We start from the raw sequence: 24697 nt of genomic DNA, 5'->3' as shown, positions 1-24697 counted from the left end.
GAGAGACCCCTCAGGAATCCTTAGGTTTTAGTCCTGCCGAACTAGTGTTCGGGCACACTGTGCGGGGCCCGTTAAAATTATTTCGTGAACAGTTGTTGTCGGGGACAAAACCACAGACTAGTGTACTTGAGTATGTGAGTTTGTTTCGTGATCGTTTACACCGAGCCCGTGAAGTGGCACTTTTGGAGTTGGGCCGCACGCAGACTAAAATGAAGACTCACTTTGATAAAAAAAAGTGTTTATCGAAGTTTTCAGGAAGGTGATTTGGTGCTTGTCTTTCTTCCTCTTCCTGGGTCGCCGTTACAGGCCAAATTCTCTGGTCCCTATACTGTCAAGCAAAGATTAAGTGACACAGATTATGTCATCAATACTCCTGACAGAAAACGAAAGACCAGAGTGTGTCACATTAATATGTTGAAAGCCTATGTAAATAGGGAGGGTGCCCAGAGGGTTGTAGCTCAGAGCATGCCTAAAATTGCTGTTCCCATCTCTGCTGTTACGGCTGTGTACTGTCCTGAGGAGGACGGGCTTAAGATGCGAGATGCGTCGTGCGCCCGATTGGACAATTCAAAGCTTTTACTGGATTTAAAGTCCCATTTGTGTTATTTAAGTGAAGCGTGTCAGAGGGATATTATTACTCTTATTAATAAGTTCCTTTCTCTTTTTGCTGATGTGCCTAGTCAAACTACAGTGTTGGAGCATGATATTGATGTGGGTGAGTGTTCCCCTATCAAGCAAAATTGTTATCGGATAAATCCCATTAAAAGGAAAATAATGCAGGAGGAGACGGCATATCTGTTGGAGCATGGTTTTGCTGTGCCAAGCTCTAGCTCATGGAGCTCGCCATGTCTATTGGTTCCTAAGTCAGATGGGAAATTTCGATTTTGCACAGATTACCGTAAGGTAAATTCAGTCACGAAACCTGATTCCTATCCTTTACCGAGGATGGATGATTGTATTGACAGGGTTGGGGCTGCAAAGTTTGTGACTAAGCTAGACCTGTTAAAAGGTTACTGGCAGGTACCTTTGACGGCCAGGGCTTCAGAAATCTCTGCCTTTGTTACAGCTGATCATTTCCTGCAATACAAGAGGATGGCCTTCGGGATGCGGAATGCACCCGCCACCTTCCAACGTCTAATGAGAATAGTGTTGGCTGGGCTAGAAAACTGTGAGGCATACCTGGATGACATTGTCGTTTATTCCTGTGACTGGGAACAACATCTAATAAGTCTGTATTCTGTGTTTGAACGTTTAAGTGATGCATCTCTTACCCTAAATCTCGCCAAGTGTGAGTTCGGTAAGGCCGTCGTGACATATTTGGGAAAGTGTGTAGGTCAAGGACAAGTGCGTCCTGTCAACGCAAAAATTGAGTGTATTGTTGGCTTTCCCGCCCCAAAGACGAAACGGGAGTTGCGTCGGTTTCTGGGAATGACAGGATATTACCGGGCTTTTTGCAAGAATTTCGCTGATGTTGCAGCACCTCTCACTAACTTGTTGAGTCAATCTAAAGTTTTTGACTGGACTGCAGAGTGTCAAGTAGCTTTTGATGCTATTAAGATGTTGTTGTGTAGTACCCCAGTCTTATCAGCTCCAAATTTTTCGCAAGCATTTAAACTGGAGGTGGATGCGAGTGAGGTGGGAGCAGGTGCAGTCCTTATTCAGGAGGATGTGGAGGGAATTGATCACCCTGTTTGTTATTTTTCCAAGAAATTTACAAAGTCGCAGCAACATTATAGCACAATCGAAAAAGAGGCCCTTGCACTATTGTTGGCACTCCAGCACTTCGAAATTTACCTTGATGCTTGTAATGTCCCTATCCTGGTGTATACGGACCATAATCCCCTTGTTTTCCTATTCCAGATGTCAAATTCAAACCAGAGACTGATGCGTTGGTCTCTTTTGATACAGGGTTTTAATTTGGAAATCCGGCACAAGAAGGGGTGTGAGAATGTGCTCGCTGATGCTTTGTCGCGTGCCCCATGTGAGCGTGAGGGTTAAGAATGGTTTTCATTGTTACCATTCAAGTTGTTTATTGTAAATCATTTAATGATTTATAATTTTAAGGGTGGGGGTGTTACGCCTATGACTTAATGCATTATATGTTGGTTTTGTTGTTGTTGCTGTTGTTTCGTTCCTTTTTAGGATTGGTCCTGGACATAATGGGAGTCTGCTGGTGGTTGGACCGGAGAAGAGGCCAGGACTATAAATTCCCTGGCATTCCACTGGAGGGAGCTCTCTGCCTCTTTGATTGATAGCTCAAGGTTGTTGTGATACTGTGCTAGTTGGTGACTATGTGGTTGCGACAGATTGTGTTGTCTGTTCCAGCCGAGTGCCTTTATTGACTTGTGTGAGCCTTATCGTAGGACATTGATGTCTTGTTGAACCATGTTTGTAAATTTGTCACTGTGTTGTGGAGCAGTAGGGGGTGAGTGCCTTGTTTCTTTTGTAGGCCATTAGGCCATTACTTTTTCTCCTGTTTATTGGGCAGATAAGGAGATAGGGAATTTGATTGTATGTTTTGTTTCTTTATTTTGATCTGTAGGGAAGGTAGTTCTTTTGTGGGGAAGTTAGTTTCTGTTTGTTTATTATTTTTGGCATTAGCTCACCCCTGAAGATTTCGCTTCTGGTTGTTTTCGTATGTTTTGAATATATTGTTTGTGTATCTTAGCCGAGAACGGCGGATACTATTGCAACATACACGAACAAGAAAACAAGGAAAGAGAAATAAAATGATCAACTCAGATGAAGTGGTAGTGTTATTTATGTTACAGTCTGACCTAGACCAGAGATCGTAACAGTGTTCTCTTCCCACCTTCTCCTTCTAGCTGTTGGGTTTTGGATTATGATTGTTGGATTGACTATAGTTCTGCTGGTTCTGGCTTTGATTGTGATTCCTGTAAGAAGCAGTTTCTGAAGAAGAGCGTTTCATACTGAGGGACCCAAACTGTAAAGAGGGCCCTGAACCCAGTGAAGCCAGCGGGTACTAATGCCTTCAGAACCAACAGGATTCTGTTAAAGTATTTCTGCAGCATATGTTTAATTTACAAAACATATGAGCATTTGCACTGCACCTGTACACCAGCTCTGTGTTTAACTGGATCTGCATTTAGTTAAAGTGACCTATAGACTGGTAACTGAAGGATTACCAATCATAAATCATAGAGGAATTATTGTTTCTTTTGAATTCAACAACTATTATTTCTTAAAAAAGAACGTTTTCACAGTTAAAAAATCGTATCATGCATATCTATGCCTAACTGAGAATGAAGACTATGCATGCATGTATATTTTGTAGCATTTTCTTCAAGTTGCTGTATTTTTAATGTGTCTTAAGCTTCATAGTGTTAACATCATCTACTGAGAGTTTCTCCTTTCCACTGTTGCTTTTGTCTGTTTAATAGAGCATTTGCTTTATTTCCAGAGTGAAAGGAAATGCGTGTTTACCACGAGTGCCGCTGCTGCTAGTAGCTTTTTTAGTTTTTAATTGCAGTGTTGCCAAGTCTGCAGTTTTCCAGCGAATTGTGACTAGGTTTTATACTGCTGCCGTGGCTCAAAGCCGGTTCAAAGCTGGTTTTGTTACGGACCTGGCAAGCGTCCACACAAGAGATGTTCAAGCTAGTGCACCTTGTGTTTGGACACAGTCCGATTGCACATCACATCTCACCAGTGTGATAGCTACTTGAAGTGCTGATGCCTGAACAAGACCCATGCATAACTTTAACCATGTAAGTTTTATTTAATTATTATCATTTTATAAAGTCAGCTCAGTCTGCTTTGATAGAATAACCAGCAGAAGGCAATGAAGACCGATCCTCCTCCTCCTTCAGACTCCAGCCATTTTCTCGGAAAAACAAAGCTCTCATCTGTGAGAATTATACTTTCGGTTTCGAACCGAGCTGCCAAGTCACGTGACTTCAGAGAACTACGCAGTAGCCTCTCACCTCCCTTCTTTTGGAGAAGTGTTGGTGAGTCACGAGACCCACACTGTCGAATGAGAGAAGAGAACAGACTCGTAGTTTAAGAGCAACAAGACGAAGCCATGTCGGAGCCTCCACCTCATAACAAATAGTAAGAAATTTGTGTAGTTTTCTGCTACAGTTTTCTGCGCGCTTCTAACTCTGCTCGCTTTGTCTGTCAGTAAATCAGCAGGTGTGTGTTTGGTACAGGGACGGATTTACCTCTTATCGTGATAAAGGCTAAACAAATTGTTCCTTATTATTAATATCTATAGCCACCCCAGCAAACAAAAATATTTCGTAATCAGTGGTAATCGCAATAGTCGCTTATGTTCAGTCAATAAAGATTCCATTAATAGACTCTGGCCTCTTCGGGACTACATTATCTACTAGACCTTCATCACACTTTCGATTTCAAGAAGCGAACGATTCAGAAAAAAGAACTTCCGCTGCAGCCTCTATCAATAATCAAGTTTACATCCAGATTTTGCGCTGTTTTGTTATCGACAAAGAGATATGCGTTAAAAAAAATCTTTGCTAAATTTGCTGTCTAGAGCCTGTTTCCATCCAACTGGCCTTTTACTGATAAAATAGTGTGTCATGACGTCATCCCTAAAAAAATAATTGTGGCATAAGTTTTGGTGTATCTTAAAAAAATGTTGCCCTTGAGCTGTTTCCATACATAATTTATCCTATTGCGTAAATTATAGGCTAGGCTAGCTGTTCTTCATCCATTTGAAACAAACAAAACAAAAAAAAGCCTATATTAAATTGTATAGGCCTACATAAAATCATTTTTATTAAGTGTCATGAGGTTTTGTTTTTGTATTTTGTTATAGACTAGATAGATAGGTCACTGTTGATAATCAAGCAATGATCATAAACAGTTGCAGTTGTATTATTATCATTTTTCTGATTAACGTTTATAGGAAATATTCATTCAGTTATTTTATTTCTCCTAACAGACGGTCATTAAGCCATATTAACCGTTAATCAACAAGATTATGTTCAATTACAATTAAATTAAATTTAAGTTGATAGGTGGCTTGACCCATTACAAATACCTAAATTTGTTTTCCAGGTATTAATTTTATACACTCAAAAAGCAGCATAAACTACATGAAGGTGAGGATTCAGCACCTGCAACGCTTCTGCGAACAGAGAAAAACATAAGCTATTATATAAAAGAAACAGGCCCATATGCAAAATATACTTTTCTGAATAATTAATGAATTATCAAAACGAAAGAAAAAACCTGCAACAATTAGCAGCCTATATAGCCGCCACAACATTCATTATGAATGAAAACCAAGGCTTGTGACTGTCTCATTGACTGCATAGTAACTCTCACTGTCAATACACAGAAAAGTATAAAAAACATCGTCAGAATAACCCATCTGGAAACATCCCATAAGGCGCTGATTTAAAGTTATACAGTCGTGTTAAATGAGAACATTAAAGTTTCTTTAGTGATTCTGGCTGAAAACAGCCACGATAATGTGAACCGCATGAGTATTGTTTAGACTAGTCTTACAAACTTTTTAAAAGTTATAAAAAGCTAAATTTATCCCTTTTTTTGTATATTTTTTTTTGTTCCTGAATACTACTGTTAGGCCTAAACAGTTTCTAACACAATATTCAGGTCCTGAGTTTAACTGCTGATATTGGTTAAATCTATGAGTGGAGTAAGGACTGGCGCAGCTGCAGCTTGTAATTATTAATAAAACAAATAGAGAGCAAACAAGTAATATTAATAGCCATTTCTTTTAGTTAACATATGCTATGATACATTTGAACTGATTTTTATTCTTATTGTATATTCTCATGAATATTGTCTCAAAAGTCTTGGAAATTAATTGGTAAAAATGTGTATGAAGATACTACAAAAAAAACAAAACAATTAAACTGTGTAATTAGAATTACACATTATACCAGACACAAAATAACATGCACTTAGGGCAATCTAGATGAATTGATATATTTAAAGGATTAGTTCACTTTTAAAAAAACGTTTGCTGATAATTTACTCACCCCCATGTCATCCAAGATGTCCATGTCTTTCTTTCTTCAGTCGAAAAGAAATTAAGGTTTTTGATGAAAACATTTCTCCATAAAATGGACTTCATTGGGACCCAAACGGTTCAAGGTCCAAATGACAGTTTCAGTGCAGCTTCAAAGGGCTTTAAACGATACCAGACGAAGAATAAGGGTGTTATCTAGCGAAACGATCGGTCATTTCAAAAATAAATAAAAAAGTTTAAGTTTTATAAGCACAAATGCTCGCCTTGCTCTGTTCTGTGATGCGCGTTCGTGACGTCACGTAATACGCAATTACGTGGAAAAGGTCACGGCTGACTTAGGCGGAAGTACCGAGTCAGTGTTTACAAATGTGCGGAAGGAGGACCATATACACATATTCAAATGTCTTTGTGTCAGTTTATCGTTTAAAATGCCCATTTCGTGTGCGTATCCTGGGTGTTTTAATATTAAAACGCCTACTGACTCTGTACTTCCGCCTAAGTCAACCGTGACCTTTTCCACGTAATTGCGTATTACGTGACGTCACGAACGCGCATCACAGAACAGAGCAGGGCGAGCATTTGTGCTTATAAAACTTAAACTTTTTTATTTATTTTTGAAATGACTGATCGTTTCGCTAGATAAGACCCTTATTCATCGTCTGGTATCGTTTAAAGCCCTTTGAAGCTGCACTGAAACTGTCATTTGGACCTTGAACCGTTTGGGTCCCACTGAAGTCCATTATATGGAGAAATGTTTTCATCAAAAACCTTAATTTCTTTTCGACTGAAGAAAGAAAGACATGGACATCTTGGATGACATGGGGGTGAGTAAATTATCAGCAAAAGTTTTTTTAAAAGTGAACTAATCCTTTAAGTGTAAAAACTATGCAGCAGTCCTTAATGACAAAGATGAAGGGAAATTTTAATGCTTTTGACATGACACTTATTGTTTTGACATTTTTCTACATGTTATTGTATCTTTGTGATTCACAGGAGGTGGAGGAGATCTGAAGATCTGGAGGAGAAGGACAGAGATGGCAGCTATCATCTACAAGGCAATTAACTTTCATTGGTGAGAACCTTTCAGCTCTCACATTGTGATCATATTTTAGGTGTAAATAATGCAAACAATAAAAAAGTTTTTAAATGGTGTTCAAGAGTTTTTGGCGACAGTGATTGTTTAGTCAAAGAGCCAGGATAATTGGTGTCAATCCTGACCAAATGAATGGCTAAAGGTCATATTTTAATGCTTTGCCCCCCATTTTTTTCTATAATATTTTTTATAACTGTGGGTTGTAAACTCTCATCAAGTGAGAAACACAACAGATCTGTAGCTGCGCTCTATGGATTATGTAGCTCTTGACCTCCGTTGGAGTGACCATAATTGGTTTTAATTTACAAGAAAAAAAACCCATCAAGGAGAGACAATCCAAGCTTCTCTCTCCATTCATATGTATCTGAGTAACCTCCAGCGGTACTGATTTCCAAAGATGGTGTTCAGTAAACCCTTATGTGCACGTGGTAAGAGTGAAGCTGAAGTGGAACTGAAGCAGTCAGTCAGGTTTGCATTATTTGATTGCATTTAAGTGCAGTTCAAGCGCAAGACAGAGCAAGAGAGATTTCACTGGTTCTGTGCACACTCAGCTCAGACAGAATACATGAGTACCAAATTGAGTTGTCTTTCACTTCTTCAGTAAACGAGCACAATATTATGTCAGGATGGCTGTCTTGACGAGTATCAACATAAACACCGTATCGGCGCACATACATAAGCAATTGCACTTATTATGAGCTCAACAGTCCTTTCAAGTTCATCTTCCTCCATTCCTCCATTTCAAAGGAAGCATGTGTTCAAAAAGTAAAAAATGGTTATCACTTTAGTGGCTAAATTCTGGGTCGAGGCCGAAACCGAATATAATGAAACACTTGGCCGGATACCGAGCACGATTTTTCACTTTTTTTTTCTTCCCGCAATTGAATAAATTAAATAGTCAAAACCAGTTCCTGCTCTTCAGGACTGTTTTGAGGGCACTGACTGGTACATGTTCAGAGAGACTCCACCTGCTTGGAGGAATTCATCAGCGACCAAATTTTCTTCGTATGAGTTTGCTTACAAATAAAAATGGGTAAAAAAATGAATTTGGGAATAAAATGGATTTCATAGGGCCCTATAACAAATATAATTTTTATTTTATAATTTTTTTTTGTGGTAATAAAAATAGACGTAAGTGAACAATAGCTTTTAAAATGACTTAAAATACATATATAATGGCAATGAGACAATAATCATTAGTCCAGATAAAGCATCGGAAGCAAGAAATCATATGGTTTTATTGAACAAAACTGTTAAATACGCATAACAACAGAGGCCTGCAGGATCAATCTGCACGATCTAATGCTTGTTTAATATTGACCAAGCACCATTTAATTCAAATGTCCACTTAATCTTTCATATTTTGCCATTTATTTAGGACAGAAATGCTATAGCCGCTGTAATTATATGAATATATGGACCTCAAACCGTGTAACTCAGAGTGAGGGTTGAGCTTTTATCTTGAAATCGCGATGTATTCTCCTGTGTTTGAGTACATTTATAAATGATTTACCTTACAAATCCGATGGTGCACGTTGCGTTCCCAGATGAACGTTATAATAAACCCTAACTCACAACAGCAGGCAGAGATGAGTTTGAGATGCTCCACACATAAATGATAAGTTTCTGTGGAAATACTGTGAACAGAGACGCACGCGCTTAAACTACACGCATGGAAATAATTAAAGCTCATATACTGTGTTAGAACTGCATCGCATATAATTATTTAATTAAATCATAGCGTTTGGGAATTTACAATTATGCTTATGATTGTGTTTTATGGATTGTTGTCTGTGAAATGTGTCACGTATTTTGCCGGTTAGTCGACGCAAGCAAAAATCGACTAGTCGACTAAAATCGATGAATCGCGACAGCCCTAATAGATATAGATATATAATTAACACAGTGAAGACTAATTAATCTACAGGATGTGTGTAGCGTTTCTTATTTATTGTAGTTTTTGTCCTGTTGCTTGTAATTAGTTTCTTATCGTTATTTCATCACTGACTGTTTATTTATCTCCAGTGAGCTTGAATCCCAGATCCACTTCTTCTTTTGAGGGGTCATTGATCGAGTTAATGTTAAGTTTTTAACCTCGTAGATTTGAGTTGATTTAATAGTTATTAACTTATAATATCTGAGAGAGAAACTGCACTCATTATCTGTGTGCTTTGGAAAATACCTGATAATAGAACAAACCTGAGCCACTCAACCTTGAAGGAATTGCGTTCTCTCTTAATATATGTGTGAATAACTGACTCCAGGATTGTCTTCAGACCAGAATCTTGCTTAGCTTTGTATTGATGTAATTAGTGAGCTCTGTTAGAGTATAATTACTGGTGTTTTAACATGTAAGCGGAGCGGCCACAAACTCCATCCAGTATTGAAGCTGACGTCTGATGATGAAACTGCACTGTTTTCTTCAGTAAACTGATTGCATCTCTGACTCCTGGTCTTTGTTCATCTCCTGGTCCTTGGGTTTTAACTAAATTACAGTCTCTTTTTAGGCTTGTATTAGTCTGATGTTGACATTGGTGACAAGGATTATGAAAATTATATTGTATCAAAGATTTTAATATCATAACCTTTTTAAAAGAAAAAATAACTATATTGATATATATATCGTGATATAAAGTTAAGTCATATTGTGATATCAGATTTGGTCATATCTCCCACCCCTAGGTCCGGTGAAGTTTGAGTGCAGTTTCTTCTCATATGGTGTATAGAAGTGCTGAATAACAATAACATTGTCAGTGTTTCTGTACAATATTCTTTACTTCAGGTGAGATTTGAGGAACATATAACCACCGTTTTCTTTCCTTTTATTATCAGGTGCCTGACTTCTCTGCTGTTCGTCTTGCCTGGTGAGTGTGTAATATAAAGAACAATTATTTAGGATTGGTGACATTAATAAGATGAATAAATACCACATCATTGTCCATATTGTGCAGTGATTTAACACTGTTTTTATTTGTAGGTGCTTCTTCATTAACTGTGGAGGGACTAAAGGGCAGCAGTATTACCCTGCCGTGTGATTCAAGCAACAGAGAGGATTTAATCACTCTTCTGATATTTGGGCACATGAACGCTTATGGTCGCAATCAGCATGAATACTTCAGGGGTCGTGTGCATGAGAGTGGGAGTTGTGACCTCATTCTAGAAGACTTGAAGACCACCGATGCTGGAAAATACATCTCAAAAGTGTATGCCAACAGTCAACTCCCCGACATCTACACTTATGATGTCCGTGTTAAAGGTAAGGTCAAAACTGATTTAAATATTGATTTGAGCTTTTGTTGCTTTCATTTAGTACCAGTGTTTATTTTATATTATGTTACACCAGTGTAATATCACACATCATCAATATTATAAAAGTGTCATGTCATAATTATGCTGTTTTATTTCTCTTCAGTTAATTTAGCAGGACGGACAGGTGAAGAGCTGATGTTTGATGAGCTTCCGCGTGAGGCTGAGAACGTCACTCATTTTACAAACCCAGACTGGACAGAGGTGTGGAGGAGAGGACATGGTGTCCTGACTGATCGACTGACCATTAAAAACTTCTCATCCAGTGATGCAGGAACATACAGAGTCCTGAACTCATCAGGAGGAATCCTGGTCACTGTGACGGTCACAGGTGAGAAAACTGATGGATGTTTAGAAATATTAATTAGTGGACAGGTGAGGTTTAACCCCGCGATCACTCCGGTGTGATTAGAGGCTTCAGTGCGTCACGTCATCAGCTGACAGGAGCCAGATCAGACGCGCCAGCGCTGGTCATATTATCACAACTATTCAGTGTTTTAACCATATAATGCTTATTTTAGCTTTCAGACATTTAAATACTAGCAAATACTAGCAAAACCATACATTTATAGTTTGTAAAATACACACTGATGTCTCTGGAAGCAGCAATAATGATCCTTACAAATATAATCTGACATGTTTTATTGATATCATATACAGATTGTGTAGATAACTTTAAAGTTTACTCTGCTCTTCTCCTGTTTACCGGAGACTTTAACGTGTTTCGGGAAGAGAGGATGAGTTTATATTTGAAAAACCACCAAATATATTTCAGAATCGGAATAATAATTTCATTTCTTATTTGGAACGAAAAACGAGAAATGAGAAGACGGCTCGTTTGTTCGTATTTTTGTTTAATTGAACAAACGGAAAACAAATTTTTGGCTTGATTTCTCATGTTTCGTTCGCGCTTCACAAATCGTTTTCTAGCTTCGATATTTCATTCGGACACATAGGCGGCGCTGAAACGCCCCTTTCATCTGATTGGCCAAATTGCTCCGCCTTCAGTACAGGTTTAGATGCTGTCAGGCAGAATAAAAGTCCGTATGAATGCGGCGCAGAATATCGCACTTTAATAACACATTGTCTGAAACCACCACTCACTGTTACCTACGTTGAAGCACAGGGTGCGAACTACGGGGGAGCTAGGAGGAGCTCGGCTCCCCTTAATAAGACATGGGCTCCCCTGAAAACGTGATTTGTGAAATTTTGGGGGGGTCTCAAAAAATATTGACAGTGAGTTATTTTGACGTGCAATTTCAGTTTTGTGTAATGTGATCATCTTGGATTATTATGTGTAAAATTGCAAAAATATTCATTCATGCATGACGGCGATTTTAACCTAATTCACTTCAATAAAGATAACTATACATGCTATTCTTGTTATGAGCATCCAGGTGTGGGGGCGCTGCGGTGCAAATTCATTCCACTCATGTTTAGTGCATGTTAACTCAAAGATTCGTAGGAAAAATATAAACATTGGATTCAACATTGGCCGTAGATCTGTGCGCGCAGTCCTTGAAATCCATTCTGCAGTTAACATCATATAGCATCATACAGCCACCATGCAGAGGTGGGTAGTAACGAGTTACATTTACTTCGTTACATTTACTTGAGTACATTTTTTGAGTAACTAATACTTTTAGAGTATATTTAAAATTGGGTACTTTTACTCTTACTCAAGTACATTTTTAGTGAAAAAACGGTACTTTTACTTAGTTACTGTGGGCGACGCTCCTCTCGTTACTTTATCTTATTGCAATACGTAACTAGATAAAAAAGTTTGTCGAGACAAACTTTAAGTTGGCTTGAGAAAGCCGGACCAGAAAGTTTAAAAGAGTTTGAAAAGTTTAAAATAAGTTAAAGAAGTTTAAGTTTTAAAAGTTTTAAAAGTTTTTAGTTTCACGCTTTTCAGTCTGAAATAGTTTGAAGATTAACATAGTTTGAAAACCTTAAAGTTTGACAGACAGACAGACAGACAGATAGACAGACAGAGTCAGAGGATAGACAGATAGACAAAGTCAGATGATAGATAGATAGATAGACAGACAAAGTCAGATGATAGATAGATAGATAGATAGATAGATAGATAGATAGATAGATAGATAGATAGATAGATAGATAGATAGATAGATAGATAGATAGACAGAGTCAGATGATAGATAGATAGATAGATAGATAGATAGATAGATAGATAGATAGATAGATAGATAGATAGATAGATAGATAGATAGACAGAGTCAGATGATAGATAGATAGATAGATAGATAGATAGATAGATAGATAGATAGATAGAAATAGTCAGATGTTAGATAGATAGATAGATAGATAGATAGATAGATAGACAGAGTCAGATGATAGACAGATAGACAAAGTCAGATGATAGATAGATAGATAGATAGATAGATAGATAGATAGATAGATAGATAGATAGATAGATAGATAGATAGATAGATAGATAGATAGATAGATAGATAGACAGACAAAGTCAGATGATAGATAGATAGATAGATAGATAGATAGATAGATAGATAGATAGATAGATAGATAGACAGAGTCAGATGATAGATAGATAGATAGATAGATAGATAGATAGATAGATAGATAGATAGATAGATAGATAGATAGATAGATAGATAGATAGATAGACAGAGTCAGATGATAGATAGATAGATAGATAGATAGATAGATAGATAGATAGATAGATAGATAGATAGATAGATAGATAGACAGAGTCAGATGATAGATAGATAGATAGATAGATAGATAGATAGATAGATAGATAGATAGATAGATAGATAGAAATAGTCAGATGTTAGATAGATAGATAGATAGATAGATAGATAGATAGATAGATAGATAGATAGATAGATAGATAGATAGATAGATAGATAGATAGATAGATAGATAGATAGACAGAGTCAGATGATAGACAGATAGACAAAGTCAGATGATAGATAGATAGATAGATAGATAGATAGATAGATAGATAGACAGACAAAGTCAGATGATAGATAGATAGATAGATAGATAGATAGATAGATAGATAGATAGATAGATAGATAGATAGATAGATAGATAGATAGATAGATAGATAGATAGATAGACAGAGTCAGATGATAGATAGATAGATAGATAGATAGATAGATAGATAGATAGATAGATAGATAGATAGATAGAAATAGTCAGATGTTAGATAGATAGATAGATAGATAGATAGATAGATAGATAGATAGATAGATAGATAGATAGATAGATAGATAGATAGATAGATAGATAGATAGATAGATAGATAGAAATATTAGAGGAGTCTGAATGAGTTTGAATGGGTTAGAAATAGTACATAGAAGGGAAGTCTGGTTGAGCCTCAAAGGATTCTGGGAGTTTAGATTTGAATTTTGACAGTTGGAGTTTGAATAGTCTTGGCTCATCTGAACATTCCGTCAATGTAAGTCTATGGGATTTTTATGATTTTTAATCTTCAGTTTTATGAAAACCATAAGTCCGATCAGTTAGAAAAGATATAGCACACCCGGCGAGATCAGTCTTTAGATCTGGGCTGAGTTTGGAGTCTGTAGAGTTAAAGCTCTAGGAGGAGATAGAGTTGTAAATTTAGTCTCAGAAGAATAATAATAAGAAGTAGTTTATAGAGATTTCAGTAAGTTGGCTTTCTCAAGCCAACTTAATAATAAGGTAAAAACTGCTTACATTTATTCCAAAGGCGCCGTCTACTTTTCTCTGGGCAACGAGCGATGTCTGTTCGCGAATGATTCATTCTTTTGAATCAATTCTGTTCGAAGGCTCGATCAAACCCGTTGGCAAACCAGTGAATCGGTTCGCGAATCAGTTTGAATGATTAATTCAGTTCCCTGCCGCACGCGCTGAGTCGCTGAAGCGGTTCTCACTCAGATAACAGAAAGTTTATGAACATCGAGAGCGATGAAGCCATGGCTTTTTTTGGATCTACAGTCAGTTGAACGCAAATATGCAAAGGCTATGGTTTGCTAGCTATGAAGATCTTTATTAGATGAACACCGCGTGTGCTGTCGGTTCCACAGGTATAGATTCGTTTACAGTACACGAACCACCATGACATTACCAGTTTGTTGTAAATGTACCTTATACATTAAATACAATCTAGAATTAATTCATTAAATAAGCTGTCACAGAGTATGAAATGAACACCCGCCAAACCCGCGTTAGTTCCAGGAGGAATGCCTTTGCCTAGACACAATTAATATTGATATTTTCACAATATTTACGCTTGCAGAAATAAAAGCTACATTTGTTTACATTTTTGGCGAACAGACGGAAGAAGATCCATCATATGCATTTATTTCGTTAAGTTCAGATGTTCTGTAGCGGTCTTGTGAGGAGATTTCTCTCTTCTCCGTGTCAGAGGTTATATACATACAAAATACATAATTAATAATTCATTAATATACTTAATTAATAACATAATTAATATACTTTAAAGTATAATTTAATTCAGTGATGCAAATCTGAATTTTTATCAGCTGTTACTCCAGTTTTCAGAGTCATATGATCCTTCAGCAATCATTCTAATATATTGATTTATTATCAGTGTTGTTGAAAAAACAGCATATGCTAGTTTGGTATGTTTTGAAGCTGGGATGCTGGTTTATGCTGGTCTTTTGCTGGTCAGACCATTTTAGGACCAGCTTAAACCAGCCCAAACCAGCATCCCATGCTTCAAAACATACCTATACCAGCATATGCTGGTTTTTTCAACAGGGTTTTGCTGCTTTTTTTGAAACCTGTGACATTCACAGGTTCACATGTGTTCACAATTCTTTTATGAATAGAAAGCTGAAAAGAACAGCATTGATAATAAATGAAGATATTGGAATGATTTCTGAAGGATTATGTCACACTGAAGACTGGCTTAAAGGCTGATAAAAATTCATTTGCATTACTGAAATAAATTACATTAAAAAAACATCTTTTGAACGGCAGTTGTGTGTGTGTGTGTGTATATATTATATATACAGTGGCGTAACTTTGCTTTGAAAAGTGGTGGGGACACCACACAACTCGTTTTGCTATTTGTTTATTTAATAACCGAATTTACTTGGGGACTGAGTTCAGAGTTGGAAATGCACTTAATTTTCACTTTGATGTACACATGCATCACATTCACATATATGTCCATAAACATCCGAATAAGCAAAACATCACAACACATCCAGGATAGCTAATATCAATCAAAATACGCAAGATAAATATGGTGAACTTACCATTTCATGGTCAGCTCAGCTGCAGCGCATTCATTAATTGCACAATTGTGTGTGTGTGTGTGTGTGTGTGTGTATTACGATTCATTCTACTTTGAATTACTTGCATATTTTCTAATCAACATTACGTCAAGAGTCAAGACAAGCCCACAAAATGTGTCCTCATCCAATCAAATAATTTATCCAATCCTGAACTACGCAAAACCTTGTGTAAAACATGAATGAGAGTTAATTTGTGTTTAAAATGGTTAAACTACCTTTATTAATTAAATAATTAAATAAATGAAATTGTTTTGACGAATCTTTTTTTTATGACGTTTTTATAAAAGCTCTATTTTTTTCCTCCCACATGTAAAGGCTATGGTAAATGTTGCTATCTATAGCATAAATGTTAAAACATCAACAACATGTCCAAAAGAAAGTGTGGAAGTGATATAAGAAGCTTTTTAGTGAAGCAGCCACAAGTTACTTTGCTTAACACGAAAACATTGTATTTAACTTACGTGAATATAGACATACTGTCGCTAATCATGTTTTTTTGGCGGCCACTGGAGCGCGCTGTGATTTAATACAAAACTGAATTAAAGGACTATGAACTAAAGTCATAACATAGAATTGTCCTGTTGCCTAAAAGTGCTTTAACTATTATTCAGCCTTCAATGATGACTACAGTGAGTGATGATTTGACTTGTGGACCAGAGATATTGTCCAATTAATCTTCTCAAAAATCTCCAATAAAATATTTCAACCTTGAAACAGTATCCAAACAATACGAACATCGTAAAAATAAAGGTACAGGATCTGTAGACTAATTATAGGGAAAGGAAACTACATATCCCATGACGCATATCGCGTATCTCGCGATAGTTTCACAACGAGACTTAATATTCATCTTTGAGGATGTTGAAAAGCTTCTGACCGGCGGAAAAATGTGTTAAATGAATGAATTAGATTATACAGAGTGACTATTTGTAGATGGTGCTTTTCCTTTAATACATACCTTACGCAATTTATTTTTCAGTTACTTTTTAAAAGTGGTGGGGTCAATATCGAGCCTGGTAAAAAGTGGTGGGGACATGTCCCACCCGTAAATTACGCCTATGTATATATATATATAATATATGTGTGTGTGTGTGTATGTGTATATATATATAAATTGTATCTAAATATCTATATATCTAAATAAAAATAGACTATATTCTGTATATGATCCAAAGTAACTAGTAACTAACTACTTGAGTAGTTTTTTTATCCGATACTTTTTTACTCTTACTCAAGTAACTATTCAGACTATTATGAGTAAATTTTTCTACAAGTACTTTTACTTTTACTTGAGTACAGTTTTTGGGTACTCTACCCACCTCTGCCACCATGGCAAAAAGAACACAAGGCAGTTTAATGGCACGACCGAATCACCTGCTGCAAGCCCTGTTAGCACACCTCCCTCCGGGATGACAACACAAGAAGTAAGTCATTGTAGAGCCCTGAATTTCTGCCCGGGCCCGACGGGCCCCGACTTTTTTACACCTCTAGGGCCGGGCTTCGGGCTAATTTCCACGTCATAGTTCAGACGCGGGCCGGGCCTCGGACCTGTTTTGGGTTTCTCCTTATTTTTATATTGTAGACATCCATCGATTAGTGATGAAAAAAATTGCCGCGCTGGTGGAAACAACACAAGACCGCGTCGCGACTGAGAGCAGCTCGATGGTGTTTAGTGTCCCGCAGCAGCAGCAGGTGACTTCAGTGCAGCTGAATAGTCCTGCGTTCAAATGCACGCAATAGGCTAAAGCTTGCTGCAAAACCCCAGCAAACATAACCATGAATGTGTCTGCGGGAAATAGTAAGGAGATATTTGAACTATTTACTAATAAACTAATGTTTTCTGAGTCCGTGTCGCAAGGATGAAGTTGCTGATCCTGACTCACCGTCTCTTCATTAGACACGCCTTTAGAGAGAAATGCATCTTTATTGATTATGATTAAAATTATAATAAAAGAGTTTTTGTTTTCAATTTTGTGATAATTTAAAGCTTTCTATAGATATATGTATCATGTCTGTGAGGCATGTATTCGCTCAGCTTCGGTTCATTTTTATGAAGCGCTCCTGTTCAAGACGAGACGGCAGAAAGCGCATCAAGTTTGTTTTCTTTGTTTTATAAAAGAACTAGGCTACCTTTTGTTGGTATTGTGAGTGCACACAAATACAAGTAGACCCTTTACAGGTCCCAATGATGTAGTACTCTTACCTTTATAAACAAATAAAAATAAAAAATGACGGCGTAGGCTATTTTAATTTGTTTCCACTGAAAACAATCCAAGTGTTTGCTGGTGCCTCCATGTCCTGCAGAGCGCGCTTAGCTTCCACTCTCCGCACAAACTTACATATAGGCTAGCGCACATTATTAGGCTATTATACAGGTTTAACGTTTAAACATTGTTATATGCTTGAACTGTTTTAGTATATCTATAGATTTTATTTTAGGCAAGTCGTGATGATATGAGAAGGCTAAATTGATCAAACATAGGCTATGATCAGCTCATGCTGCTGGCCACTTTTTTTTCGTTAAAAAACTTATAGGCTATTTAACGAACAAAAATGCTCCACGCGCAAGCACGCGATCCCATAGACTCCCCCACCCCCGTAAGAAAAAGGAAAAGGTGGGCTCCCCCAAAGTCCACGGTATAGTTCGAACACTGTTGAAGCAGAAATATAATAATGTGAGCGAGCCTAAAAAAAATAAAAGCGTAAAAAAGTCGGGGCCCATCATTCCTTCGTGTGCTAACAGGGCTTGCAGCAGGTGATTCGGTCGTGCCATTAAACTGCCTTGTGTTCTTTTTGCCATGGTGGCAGAGGTGGGTAGAGTACCCAAAAACTGTACTCAAGTAAAAGTAAAAGTACTTGTAGAAAAATTTACTCATAATAGTCTGAATAGTTACTTGAGTAAGAGTAAAAAAGTATCGGATAAAAAAACTACTCAAGTAGTTAGTTACTAGTTACTTTGGATCATATACAGAATATAGTCTATTTTTATTTAGATATATAGATATTTAGATACAATTTATATATATATACACATACACACACACACACATATATTATATATATATATACATAGGCGTAATTTACGGGTGGGACATGTCCCCACCACTTTTTACCAGGCTCGATATTGACCCCACCACTTTTAAAAAGTAACTGAAAAATAAATTGCGTAAGGTATGTATTAAAGGAAAAGCACCATCTACAAATAGTCACTCTGTATAATCTAATTCATTCATTTAACACATTTTTCCGCCGGTCAGAAGCTTTTCAACATCCTCAAAGATGAATATTAAGTCTCGTTGTGAAACTATCGCGAGATACGCGATATGCGTCATGGGATATGTAGTTTCCTTTCCCTATAATTAGTCTACAGATCCTGTACCTTTATTTTTACGATGTTCGTATTGTTTGGATACTGTTTCAAGGTTGAAATATTTTATTGGAGATTTTTGAGAAGATTAATTGGACAATATCTCTGGTCCACAAGTCAAATCATCACTCACTGTAGTCATCATTGAAGGCTGAATAATAGTTAAAGCACTTTTAGGCAACAGGACAATTCTATGTTATGACTTTAGTTCATAGTCCTTTAATTCAGTTTTGTATTAAATCACAGCGCGCTCCAGTGGCCGCCAAAAAAACATGATTAGCGACAGTATGTCTATATTCACGTAAGTTAAATACAATGTTTTCGTGTTAAGCAAAGTAACTTGTGGCTGCTTCACTAAAAAGCTTCTTATATCACTTCCACACTTTCTTTTGGACATGTTGTTGATGTTTTAACATTTATGCTATAGATAGCAACATTTACCATAGCCTTTACATGTGGGAGGAAAAAAATAGAGCTTTTATAAAAACGTCATAAAAAAAAGATTCGTCAAAACAATTTCATTTATTTAATTATTTAATTAATAAAGGTAGTTTAACCATTTTAAACACAAATTAACTCTCATTCATGTTTTACACAAGGTTTTGCGTAGTTCAGGATTGGATAAATTATTTGATTGGATGAGGACACATTTTGTGGGCTTGTCTTGACTCTTGACGTAATGTTGATTAGAAAATATGCAAGTAATTCAAAGTAGAATGAATCGTAATACACACACACACACACACACACACACAATTGTGCAATTAATGAATGCGCTGCAGCTGAGCTGACCATGAAATGGTAAGTTCACCATATTTATCTTGCGTATTTTGATTGATATTAGCTATCCTGGATGTGTTGTGATGTTTTGCTTATTCGGATGTTTATGGACATATATGTGAATGTGATGCATGTGTACATCAAAGTGAAAATTAAGTGCATTTCCAACTCTGAACTCAGTCCCCAAGTAAATTCGGTTATTAAATAAACAAATAGCAAAACGAGTTGTGTGGTGTCCCCACCACTTTTCAAAGCAAAGTTACGCCACTGTATATATAATATATACACACACACACACACAACTGCCGTTCAAAAGATGTTTTTTTAATGTAATTTATTTCAGTAATGCAAATGAATTTTTATCAGCCTTTAAGCCAGTCTTCAGTGTGACATAATCCTTCAGAAATCATTCCAATATCTTCATTTATTATCAATGCTGTTCTTTTCAGCTTTCTATTCATAAAAGAATTGTGAACACATGTGAACCTGTGAATGTCACAGGTTTCAAAAAAAGCAGCAAAACCCTGTTGAAAAAACCAGCATATGCTGGTATAGGTATGTTTTGAAGCATGGGATGCTGGTTTGGGCTGGTTTAAGCTGGTCCTAAAATGGTCTGACCAGCAAAAGACCAGCATAAACCAGCATCCCAGCTTCAAAACATACCAAACTAGCATATGCTGTTTTTTCAACAACACTGATAATAAATCAATATATTAGAATGATTGCTGAAGGATCATATGACTCTGAAAACTGGAGTAACAGCTGATAAAAATTCAGATTTGCATCACTGAATTAAATTATACTTTAAAGTATATTAATTATGTTATTAATTAAGTATATTAATGAATTATTAATTATGTATTTTGTATGTATATAACCTCTGACACGGAGAAGAGAGAAATCTCCTCACAAGACCGCTACAGAACATCTGAACTTAACGAAATAAATGCATATGATGGATCTTCTTCCGTCTGTTCGCCAAAAATGTAAACAAATGTAGCTTTTATTTCTGCAAGCGTAAATATTGTGAAAATATCAATATTAATTGTGTCTAGGCAAAGGCATTCCTCCTGGAACTAACGCGGGTTTGGCGGGTGTTCATTTCATACTCTGTGACAGCTTATTTAATGAATTAATTCTAGATTGTATTTAATGTATAAGGTACATTTACAACAAACTGGTAATGTCATGGTGGTTCGTGTACTGTAAACGAATCTATACCTGTGGAACCGACAGCACACGCGGTGTTCATCTAATAAAGATCTTCATAGCTAGCAAACCATAGCCTTTGCATATTTGCGTTCAACTGACTGTAGATCCAAAAAAAGCCATGGCTTCATCGCTCTCGATGTTCATAAACTTTCTGTTATCTGAGTGAGAACCGCTTCAGCGACTCAGCGCGTGCGGCAGGGAACTGAATTAATCATTCAAACTGATTCGCGAACCGATTCACTGGTTTGCCAACGGGTTTGATCGAGCCTTCGAACAGAATTGATTCAAAAGAATGAATCATTCGCGAACAGACATCGCTCGTTGCCCAGAGAAAAGTAGACGGCGCCTTTGGAATAAATGTAAGCAGTTTTTACCTTATTATTAAGTTGGCTTGAGAAAGCCAATTTACTGAAATCTCTATAAACTACTTCTTATTATTATTCTTCTGAGACTAAATTTACAACTCTATCTCCTCCTAGAGCTTTAACTCTACAGACTCCAAACTCAGCCCAGATCTAAAGACTGATCTCGCCGGGTGTGCTATATCTTTTCTAACTGATCGGACTTATGGTTTTCATAAAACTGAAGATTAAAAATCATAAAAATCCCATAGACTTACATTGACGGAATGTTCAGATGAGCCAAGACTATTCAAACTCCAACTGTCAAAATTCAAATCTAAACTCCCAGAATCCTTTGAGGCTCAACCAGACTTCCCTTCTATGTACTATTTCTAACCCATTCAAACTCATTCAGACTCCTCTAATATTTCTATCTATCTATCTATCTATCTATCTATCTATCTATCTATCTATCTATCTATCTATCTATCTATCTATCTATCTATCTATCTATCTGTCTATCATCTGACTCTGTCTATCTATCTATCTATCTATCTATCTATCTATCTATCTATCTATCTATCTATCATCTGACTTTGTCTATCTATCTATCTATCTATCTATCTATCTATCTATCTATCTATCTATCTATCATCTGACTTTGTCTATCTATCTATCTATCTATCTATCTATCTATCTATCTATCTATCTATCTATCTATCTATCTATCTATCTATCTATCTATCTATCTATCATCTGACTTTGTCTATCTGTCTATCATCTGACTCTGTCTGTCTATCTATCTATCTATCTATCTATCTATCTATCTATCTATCTATCTATCTATCTATCTATCTATCTATCATCTGACTTTGTCTATCTGTCTATCATCTGACTCTGTCTGTCTGTCTGTCTGTCTGTCTGTCTGTCTGTCAAACTTTAAGGTTTTCAAACTATGTTAATCTTCAAACTATTTCAGACTGAAAAGCGTGAAACTAAAAACTTTTAAAACTTTTAAAACTTAAACTTCTTTAACTTATTTTAAACTTTTCAAACTCTTTTAAACTTTCTGGTCCGGCTTTCTCAAGCCAACTTAAAGTTTGTCTCGACAAACTTTTTTATCTAGTTACGTATTGCAATAAGATAAAGTAACGAGAGGAGCGTCGCCCACAGTAACTAAGTAAAAGTACCGTTTTTTCACTAAAAATGTACTTGAGTAAGAGTAAAAGTACCCAATTTTAAATATACTCTAAAAGTATTAGTTACTCAAAAAATGTACTCAAGTAAATGTAACGAAGTAAATGTAACTCGTTACTACCCACCTCTGCATGGTGGCTGTATGATGCTATATGATGTTAACTGCAGAATGGATTTCAAGGACTGCGCGCACAGATCTACGGCCAATGTTGAATCCAATGTTTATATTTTTCCTACGAATCTTTGAGTTAACATGCACTAAACATGAGTGGAATGAATTTGCACCGCAGCGCCCCCACACCTGGATGCTCATAACAAGAATAGCATGTATAGTTATCTTTATTGAAGTGAATTAGGTTAAAATCGCCGTCATGCATGAATGAATATTTTTGCAATTTTACACATAATAATCCAAGATGATCACATTACACAAAACTGAAATTGCACGTCAAAATAACTCACTGTCAATATTTTTTGAGACCCCCCCAAAATTTCACAAATCACGTTTTCAGGGGAGCCCATGTCTTATTAAGGGGAGCCGAGCTCCTCCTAGCTCCCCCGTAGTTCGCACCCTGTGCTTCAACGTAGGTAACAGTGAGTGGTGGTTTCAGACAATGTGTTATTAAAGTGCGATATTCTGCGCCGCATTCATACGGACTTTTATTCTGCCTGACAGCATCTAAACCTGTACTGAAGGCGGAGCAATTTGGCCAATCAGATGAAAGGGGCGTTTCAGCGCCGCCTATGTGTCCGAATGAAATATCGAAGCTAGAAAACGATTTGTGAAGCGCGAACGAAACATGAGAAATCAAGCCAAAAATTTGTTTTCCGTTTGTTCAATTAAACAAAAATACGAACAAACGAGCCGTCTTCTCATTTCTCGTTTTTCGTTCCAAATAAGAAATGAAATGATCAAAACGTACACGGACCTAGTGAGTATGTTTGTGAATATTAATAAACAAAAAAGGAAAAAGGAAATAAAAGCGATCCATGTGTGATCCAGCTCTATTGTAGCTGCGGTGTGTCATGTGACAAGAATGACGCGTCGCCATGGAAACAATGAGGCTCTACAATCTAAATAATGGTCCCTGAATAAACTCCCGCTGGGCTCAGCTAGAATATTTTAAACTCACATGTGAAAGTTAATAATTAATAATTACCTGTGTAATTAACCTGCAACATTCTCTACAGAACCTAGTACGAGCTCGAAGCACAAACACGAGGATGAACCTCATGACACTAAACAAGTTTGTAAGTAAAACCGAAGGTGTTGAGAACTTCACAAAATCTTTAAGCAGTGAGTTTAAAAAAGAAGAAATCATTTTTAAAAATTGTTTTCTCTTCCCACTTTCCCCTTCCAGCTGATGGGGTTTGGATTGGGATTGGAGTTCTGTTGGTGGTTCTGGTGGGTCTGGTGGGTCTGGTTGTGTTTGCTGTCATCAAGATAAAGAACAAGAACGAGAACAAGAAACCTGATTCCTACCGAGACGTCCCAGTGCAAGAACCTGAAGACGTCCCAATGCAAGAAACCGTATAGAGGCCCAGATCACCGAACAGAACTTGTTACTCAGTTTGCCTTCAGTGCCAACAGATCTGCAGAGGATCCTGCCAACATATCAGTCCTGACTCAGTTAAATGTCTCCATCTACTGGTTCAAACATGAAATTAACATAAATCTCAATTTTTTATGTTTTTTTTTTTTTGATGAATTCCCTTCTACTCATCAAACCTGCATTATTTAAATACAGCAAAAACTGTAAATATTGTAATTGAAAATAGTTTTGGAAGTGAATATATTTTAAGATGTAATTTATTTCTGTGATGTGCAGCTGTATTTCCAGCATCATTACTCCAGTCTTCAGTGTCCATCCTTCAGAAATTACTCTAATATGCTGATTTCCTGCTCAAGAAACATGTATTATTATTATTATAATGCTGAAAACAGTAGAATTTTCCAGGTTTCTTTGATGAATAGAAAGCTCAGAAGAACAGCATTTATCTTTTGTAACATTATAAATGTCTTTATCATCACTTTTGATCCATTTAAAGTATCCTTAAAGTACTCATTTCTATCATTTCTTTCCCAAAATATAAAAATAATAATACTAACTCTTGAATGGTATAGTG

The 24697-nt window shown here is 36.7% G+C and overlaps 1 protein-coding gene across 1 annotated transcript in view; it reads left to right on the top strand.

The window, feature by feature from the left end:
- LOC306885634 (uncharacterized protein) overlaps positions 1-24188 on the top strand; it is a 431626-nt gene extending 407438 nt beyond the window's left edge. Inside the window, exons 3-7 of the mRNA XM_079442294.1 lie at positions 9903-9934; positions 10048-10326; positions 10483-10707; positions 23762-23821; positions 23932-24188. Of these exons, the coding sequence (XP_079298420.1) occupies positions 9903-9934; positions 10048-10326; positions 10483-10707; positions 23762-23821; positions 23932-24107 (772 nt within the window). The 3' untranslated portion in view covers positions 24108-24188. The remainder of the gene's footprint in view (positions 1-9902; positions 9935-10047; positions 10327-10482; positions 10708-23761; positions 23822-23931) is intronic.
- Positions 24189-24697: the final 509 nt, after the last annotated feature.

This window comes from Barbus barbus (genome assembly GCF_936440315.1).
Source record: "Barbus barbus genome assembly, chromosome: 19".
NCBI lineage: Eukaryota > Metazoa > Chordata > Actinopteri > Cypriniformes > Cyprinidae > Barbus > Barbus barbus.
The sequence above is the reverse complement of the archived record's forward strand: the minus strand, read 5'-3'. Positions and strand labels throughout refer to the sequence as shown.